Source organism: Calidris pugnax, unplaced genomic scaffold (assembly GCF_001431845.1).
Source record: "Calidris pugnax isolate Ruff unplaced genomic scaffold, ASM143184v1 scaffold8, whole genome shotgun sequence".
Classification (NCBI taxonomy): Eukaryota; Metazoa; Chordata; class Aves; order Charadriiformes; family Scolopacidae; genus Calidris; species Calidris pugnax.
Genome location: NW_015090830.1, coordinates 21,795,734 through 21,804,203, shown reverse-complemented (window position 1 = coordinate 21,804,203; position 8,470 = coordinate 21,795,734). Strand labels below are relative to the sequence as shown.

At 42.5% G+C, this 8,470-nt stretch overlaps 1 protein-coding gene across 2 annotated transcripts in view; it reads right to left on the bottom strand.

Annotated features, from left to right (window-relative positions):
* Positions 1–526: 526 nt before the first annotated feature.
* The window catches only part of RNF144B (ring finger protein 144B), a 53,943-nt gene continuing 45,999 nt past the window's right edge, over positions 527–8,470 (bottom strand). For both annotated transcript variants that reach the window (XM_014941100.1, XM_014941101.1), the window contains exons 7-8: positions 6,832–6,921; positions 527–6,662 (exon numbers count right to left, since the gene is read on the bottom strand). In XM_014941100.1, the coding sequence (XP_014796586.1) occupies positions 6,522–6,662; positions 6,832–6,921 (231 nt within the window). In that variant the 3' untranslated portion in view covers positions 527–6,521. The remainder of the gene's footprint in view (positions 6,663–6,831; positions 6,922–8,470) is intronic.

Here is an 8,470-nt window from a genome sequence, read left to right as displayed (position 1 = left end):
GATCAAAAAAACACAGCTGTGATTGTCTCTCATAAGCACTGCAGGACATGGGTGTGTGAGAAAACTCAGGAGCGTGTATATCTGAAATTACACGGCAGGGTGTAGTGTTCCATCATGTCCTTTAGAAACATGGCCCAATTCTGCTGCTCCCTCAACAAGGCAGGGTTGAGGGAGCAAGAGAAGAGAAAGGGGGCTCTGAAGGAGCAGGCTTTCCTGTGCATCCCTCACCCATGGCCCTGGAGTAGCTCCAGCTCCCCCAGGTTTCTCCTGGTACATCCCAGGCAGTGGTGCCCACCAGGCTTTGCAAGGGGGCAGATTCATGGTAACTTCAATGTCACTTAATTTTGAGTCAGTAAGTAAGCATGAAGATTCCAATTCCATCTCTTCTGTCCTCTTTTATCCTCAAAATTCCCACTCAGCACCCCAGAGGTGTTCAAATTCTTCCCATAAAATTCCTACATTCGTCTTTTTAAAGGCAGTTAAGAATTACAACAAAATTGGACAATGTCTTTACACTATTTTTTTTTAATGTTGCACATACTGCATTTTATAACATTAGAAGAAAATAAAACCCAAAGTAAACCTTAAAGACAGAAAATAAATACATTTTTTCATGAATATATGCAGAGAGAGTGCAAAAAATTGCATCTGTAAAATGTTTAACTGCTGAATCATACAACAAAAAAAATTACAAAAGCACTTATTTCTTTATATATGTCAGCTTTCCTCTTATAAACACAAAAATATTTTAACAAATCTTACAAAGATCAAACCCTTTTGCCCTTCACCGGGAGAAAAGTGGTGAAGAAAGTGTATTACCTGGAGAAAAAGAAAAAAAAACCCCAAAAATAAAAAACAAAACCCAGATAAACAAAACGTGAGCCTAAACGGGTACCAGGGAAAGAAGATCTAGAGGTGGAGGAGGAATTTACCCCTGTGAGGAGCAGCGCAGGAGATGAGCCCCCAAGACGAGAAGGGCTGGGCCTGTGGAGAGCAGGGGGATTCCTCCTCCCGGGACAAACCCTTGCCATGCCACTCGCCATTTTTTCAGGAATAAGCAATGCTGGGGCAGTTAAAAGAGTCCTTACGACCTGGTGCCTCTGACACCAACATCCGCGTGGCATGTAGCACTCCTGCTTGTCTTTGTTCACAAGGCCTGCTCGTTAGGCAAAGCGAACGCTTAGACCGGCCGAGCCCTAAATATCTCATCTGAACTGAGGTTTCTTTGACACGGAAACAGGCCAGCAGCAAAAAATGAAAGGAACAGAGATTTGCTGTGGAATCTGGGGAGGTTTGGGGGTGAGCAGGTAGCTAGGAAAAGGGCCAGCTTGAGAGAGGGCCCCTGATGAAACTCTGGGATACGGTCATGCACGGTGGGACGGCCCGGCATCATGGCTGCGGTGCAGCACCCGCCAAGCACTACACGTGCCATACGGCTGGTGGCACTCATGAAGCCACCTGGATGAGTCCCTTTGTGCACCACATCTACTGCATGGGACCCAGCAAGCCATAAACTCAGGTGCCTCCCTGAAATTTAAGCAACTGACTGCACACGTGCTGCAGCATCACACATTCAACCTGTCTGGGATCTCCTGGCACGTGGCCACCAGAAGCTGCTGCTTCTGTTTGGACATCCAGAAGGCACAAGCAAATGACTGAAGTCCTTAATTTTCAGCCAAGAAAAGATAATACCTCTTAGGCAGAAGGAGAAAGAACGAGGTTGTGTCCTCTAAAAAGCTGGTGGACCTTGCTGACTAGTATCATCTTCTATAGCCCAAGTTATGACAGTAAATAAAATTCATTTCCTAATAACAGAAATTTGCTTGATTCAAAGAACTAACTTCAGGGATCATAACAAAACCTCTGATATAACTAAAAAATAGCAGTGACAGTTTACTGTGGACTGCACCAAATCATAGGAATTTAGCTTGCCAGGAAGACCATGCCCAGAAGGACACCATGACAGGAAGCAGAAGAGACAAGGCTTCCAGTATGAATACACCTAAAATAAATCTATCATATGATAAAAGGCTATGATACTCCAAAATTAATATTTTATAATTACTAATTATAAATTATATACGACTTGTATAAATTATAAGTATAAATTATAAAAACACATTGGTTCTGAGTAACTTGAATGTAGTGACACAAAACAGACCTTTGGGCTTCCTGTTCAGCAAAACCCTTCAGCTCTCACTTCATTACTTGACTAACTAGAAGACAAACAAAAATTAGGCTGAAGTTTTCCAGAACCTTAGCAGTAAGTTCACCTTCCAGCAGACCGCAGAAGAACCAACTCTCGCTATTCCAGGAGAGGTAATTTTCACATCTTTATTGCCAGCCACATAAATTAGGGTCTGATCCTACACATTCACGTATCAGAGATGTCTTACAACTGTCGTATAACTAGCACACTCTGTTCAACTCTTTTAGTGTATTTTTAAAATTATCCTCCTGTAGAAGTATACCTTAGAAAGCCTCCGGGGGGGTTGATTCCCTAAAATATGAAGCCATACAAAAGAAAGTGTCTTTTTACTTATCTAATAAAAATCTGTATATAGGATGTAGATATTTTTTCCCCACCACATTTCCAAAAAGGACCGTTCAACAATAGAAGCATCTCTCCTGTGAAGCTCAAAAGCTGTAGAGCTCCTTTACCTATGAGTTCTAACAAAGCAGTCCTTATTTAGGTTTTCCAAGACAACTTCTTAAGTCTGAATAATTTTTTCTAAACAAACCAAGTCTGGAATTTCTGTCTTTGGTCATTTATCTCAGTATCAAATTTCTTATTAAAAACTGGGAGAAAATTGTTGGAAGATTTTTATCCTCATACAAAGAAATCTACTAATTTCGCTCTAAGAACCTTTGGCTTGAGGTAGAGGATGAAAAATACGATCGTGATAGGAATTAGTTTGAGAAAAATTAAAGTGACCAGGAGAAGGAGATTACAGTGCAAAACAGATTTCAAATTTTTAAAGCGGCAGGCACTACAGCACAACCACCTGCCGTGGTGCCAGAGAACAGAGCAGCCAGGAGTTGATTTCATTGTCCCATCCTGGAAATGCAGTTGATTTCTGTCCGCTTGTATACCTTCAAGCAAATATGAAGGTAATATCCAGTTTCTCTTAGTTCATTCAAGTAAAAATTATGTACATTTTAAACCTATCTTTGGGCTTTATGCTATGTTACTGGACAGACAACAGTACGTAGCATTTAGCATCATTAAAGCACTGTGGAAACATTAATCACTGTTATCCCTCATGCCCTTCTTTGTGGTAAGTAACCCCATGCATGATTAATAAATCACTAATTACTGAACGGCAGCATTGACCACCTCCCATAGTTCTAGGATAAATACTGCAGGGAAGGACTTGCAGGATACCATGACAAATATTTTCTTTTTCTTAAGAGGTGGTTTTGGGAGCAGGCATCATCATCCTCATTTTAACACAAGGACACGAGGTGCTGAGTGGGATGCTCAACTGTGTTTGACTCAGCTCCAGTGACTGCTGGGAAATTACAATGAGATATGTGGCCGTGGAGATTTGTGACCAGTTGCAGTAAAAATCCAGATTTCTGGCACTGGTCTCTAATTTTAGGATCTGAGCTTTAAACATCCAGAGCCCACTTTTCAGAAGGGCTGAATTCCCCTGGTTCGGAGGGAATAAAGTAACATATTGAATTTCTACCAGGTTTGGTACCCTCACCAGACACCTGAACTGGCCCCGGCAATAAAATGTGCACATGGGGAAGGTACACCTCCCATCTGCTCTGCAGGAACTACCCTCTGAAAGGAGTTACCCTGCACTTAAACCGAGGAGTTAAAAATAAACCGAATAGTGTTGTTTTCCCAGACTTTGCAGCTACTCACGTGTGCAATGCTTTTATAAAATATTATCCTACAAACCATTTAAACAAATTCCCACTCTATGGAGAGATCTGCATTAACCTTAAACAACATTTAAAGAACCGAAAAAGGTCAAATTCGTATTTCAATTCAAATGGTGACCTTGTGTATTCTGGGCAAGACAACTGCCTTCAGTTGCGTTTCTTTAATAGAGGGAAGAACTTGGCAGTTTCATTAATACAGCAGTATTAATGAAAACAACAACAACAACAACAAAAACAACAAACAAAAACATGAGACACCTTGATCCATTAGGAATTTTAGCAAAAACAGCCAAGGGGAAGGAGGAGAGGACAAGGAAAGAAACCAGACTAGCAGAGAGTGCATTGGACATAGGTAAGACCACAAAACATGAAAAACCCATTTATTTTAACATGCAAAGATTATTGGTGCATTGCAACGCTGGTTATGGTTAAAAAGACTGTACAGCTCCTTTATCTTTGTCCTTGAGGCTTCGTTAAAGTAAGACTCTCAACTTCAAGTTCATAAATAAAATGGAAATGACAGTAGTGCCATAAAAACATAGGTAGAAAAATAGTGCAAAGCCAAGGGCTGGACACTTTAATCTGTCACAAGTACCCTCCAGCACTACCATTACTGCTCTTAAAGGAAACACATACAGAAAACATTCTCTATTTATTATAAGTGGCAGTTGCCTGCATTGCACTCTGTATTTAGAATGTACTGACTACCTTTCTGCTTCCCTTCCAAGCCGTGGATGGAGAATAAATATAGCCTTTCACACTGGCGAGCGCTGCCTGCCCTCCAGTCACGACTGGGAGCAAAGTCAGACAGTATTTATAAAAGAAATCAATTAAAAAGCAAAACAGACAATATTATTTAAGGCCTTTGTCCCTGCTAGTCTGCTCAACAGACTACACTCTCTTAAAAGAAGAACACCTACCACTTCTGTTACAGTAACCAGAGAGCGAAGTTCAACAACAACAACAAAAAAAAAAGAAAAAGGTCACATTTACGGCTGCCAAGGAGGCAAAGTTCCTGAGGCTCGGCCAAAGGCAACAGCACAGAGGCTCTTGGCAGCACTTTTGGGGTGCCTCGTGCTGTGTGCAGGGAGGAGGGCAGGCCGACAGAGGGTGACCCCGACACGGCGCCAGGGCTCGAGCATCTCGTTGAAACCTCGCAGCCCTTATGGAAAGGGGTTTGGAATTACAACTGATCACACAGCGCAACGGCGGCTCCCACAGATCTAAAACGCACAGAACAGGAGCCCCAGGAAAAAGCCACCACTGGCCAGGGGGGTGAGGAGCACCAGCCACCAAGGAAATGAACTCCAGGGAGCAGAGTCTGATCTCAGCCACTCCTGAGTGAACCTGGAGTAACTCCAGCTCCTCAGTGAGGCTCCAGCGAACTTAGACAGGTGTAACCCACACCAGGGTCTGAATCGGTTTGGCGGTGAGGCACCGAATTAAAACAAAGGGTTCATTAAATGACAGCCTTTCAGATTTAGGGGAACTAAAAATTATCTGTAACAGACTTTGTTAACCCTGAGCGGGACAGAAGAAATACCCACCGATGGACAGAGCTCACATTTACACAGCATTTCTCAAGTATTCACCTCAGCAGGTCCCTACGGTTTCAAAGGAGGGTTTGGCTTAGCCTGGTCCCAGTAACTTTTTAACAGGGTTCTTACTGCCACCCCATGTAAACTGTTGAAAAAAATATACTGACTGCCTAGAAAATAAATTGTGCATATGTACTGGGTATAACCATGCCCATGCGGCCACTGTAGATGCACAACCAAGATCCCAACGCTGCACACTAAACAGTAACCCTATCATGGCCTTTCTTCAAACATTAGCTTCATGGTGAGTTTGCTACACCCATCTTACTGACAACAGGCATGCCCAATGGCAGGGAAATTATGCATACACCTAATATTTCAAGGTAGATATTTCATGTTTGATCTGAAAAAATAACAGCTTTCTCAAGCTAGTCCACTCTCTCAAAAGAGAGCTCTATCTTAGCTAGAAATAGTTTTGTTGTTTTTCACTTCTGTAATTGAGATCAATAGTATAAATCAAATTGATTTCAATGCTGAAAGAAATGCCATGGCAGCCAATTGGCAGGAAACTGTCAAATATATTTTCTTAACAGTTTGTTACCTTTAACGGGACACAAGCTAGCAAACAGAAGAGCTTAATCAGGCTGTTACCTCTCCCTCTTTTACAAAATACCCAAAACTTTCTGAGAAATCCCAGCGTCACCAAGAACCAACAGAAAGCGTGACAGTAACAACCAGGTCTGCAAAGGCAGAGTAATACTGCAGGATCGAGTCATGTGCAGCTGATGGAAGATGGTAAAGTTCTAGCAGTCTCAAAAGGTGGCTCATATTTAAGGGTATGAACTACTGGATGGTGTCCCATTTTCTTATTAGAAAGCAAAACCCTACACCATATGTACTGCACAATAATCGACTTTTCCCACACTGGGACTTGTTAGTGATAGAGTAGCCTGTAAAGAATAGGCACTTATCCCAAGAATTGGCAACAAAAGGGAGTATTATTTGGTAGGTATGGCACCGAAACACAACCATTGTGCTTTCTCAACACACATATGCTGTAGAGGCGGAGGCTCAATTGGACACAGAGTTTTAGGTTGTTGGTGGGCTGTGTTTTTTCTTTTTGCTTCGGCAAGATTTGCAAATGCAGCAGATGATGCATGGAGATGCCACGAGCAGCAAGGGAGAGGTCACCAAGGCTATGATACCTAGTCCAATGAGGATCCCCACAACCTGCAAGACACAGTGGTGAAAAATACGCATTTAGCTAATGTGGAAAATAAAATACATGCGTGCATGCAGAAAAAAAAAATAGATGAAACCATGAAAATAATCACTAAAGGGTAAAATCTCTTTGCTCCATGCACTCATGAGAGCTCTGCTCATCTGACCAGGAACACACCTGTGTTCTGTTCCACATGACCGAAGCCCGCGAGTGGCCCAGCTTGTTTCTGCAAGGGCCTCTGTCGTAATGTCGTAAGAAGATATCGTTCTGAAAAACAAAGGGCGAAGCTGTAAGAACAGGTTACGGTATTGGGGGGGAGAGGTTCAAGACTGAACTGGAAATACAACCTTCCTGACACTGCTTTAAAATTACCAGCTGTAAAATTACCGCCTGTCTTCCGAGTAATTATCTGGAGAAACTTCTTGCAGTTTCAAAAAGCGTGGTGTGTCTGGGACCTGAGCTGTTGTACAGCAGCTCTCCTCCCCCACGTTTTAAAAGTGCAAGCATGTGCATTGCACCTATTGCACAAGTACCTCGTCTGTCATTTGGTGATGATAAAGGTGCTTGTAAACAACAGGTATTTCTGAAAACTTGCAATCTGAGGGATCATCTTCCTGAGGTACTTGTACATTCCGTTCTCCTGCTGTCCCTGCACTTTAGAGTCATTTTCTTCCAAGGCTTAACAGGAAAATTTAGAAAGTAGGAAAACCCCGTTTCCTTTCTCTTTTCCCATTAATACTTATTTTTTTCTTCAGAAGGTGAGTAATGCCCTGCATTCCCCTCCCCTAGCTGGCTGCACTGCCACCTGACCCTGCTTCCCCTGTCATTTCTCATCCCTCTTTGTTGGCTCTGCAGGTTCTACCTTCACCTGCACCCGGAGCTCGGGTAACCCTGCACCTGTAGAACAACTACATTTGAATCACACAACTAGAGTTTTTCTTTTTTCTTTTCCTTTGAGGAAAACTTGGTAAGGGCATGTCTGCAGAGCCTGTGAGAATCTGACAGTCTTCCAGTTCAGCACAGCATTGAGCAATCGTGTGCTGCCATACTCTGAGGCAAGCCCTAAGACCAGTGTCGAAAAGGCACTTTCACACACACAGAAACGGGACACAAAACTAAGCGAAACCTGTTTAGCACGCTGAGAAAAGGAAGGATGAAGAATGAGGAAGTTTTCATTGTTTGCTGGCTGTGGAGTACAAAAAAAAAGTAGAAAAGCCATGCAGCACCTAACATTTTATTTCAAGTGCTGGAATTTTTTGTTTCAAGACCTTTTCACACTCCCACAGTTGTTACTCTGGAAAAAAAATGGAAGCTGCCACACACACAAGCACATTACTTCCTGTACTCTTAACACTGCTAGGAAACTTGAAGTCCACATGAGCTGGAACTCGTTGGTATCACCTGAGAAATAACTAGCAACCCGCACTTCATATTCCTTTTTTATAATCTAGTATTTTTATTCTCAAGTCTCCTAGCCACTCATTCTCTTCAGCAAACACAGGACTAGAGATGGACTGGGAAAGGAGACTGTGAACCTTCCAGTCAGAGCAGGTGGAAGACACTTATTTCCCTGGCTCTCAACCAAAATATATTTTTCTTCTGCACCAGAAGAGAGAATCAGCGAAAGGTAGTGCTGGAATGGACCTCCAGAAAAAAACACCAGTCTGTCCCATTTCACTCAAAGAACTAAAATGGGACCCAGGCACATGCCTATAATCCTTTCTGGAAAAAGGGTGTTTATATAAATAAAAGCACTGGATGAACAAGAACAAAGAAATGAAGTTAGAAGCTGAACTGAGTTCTTCACTAGGATGTC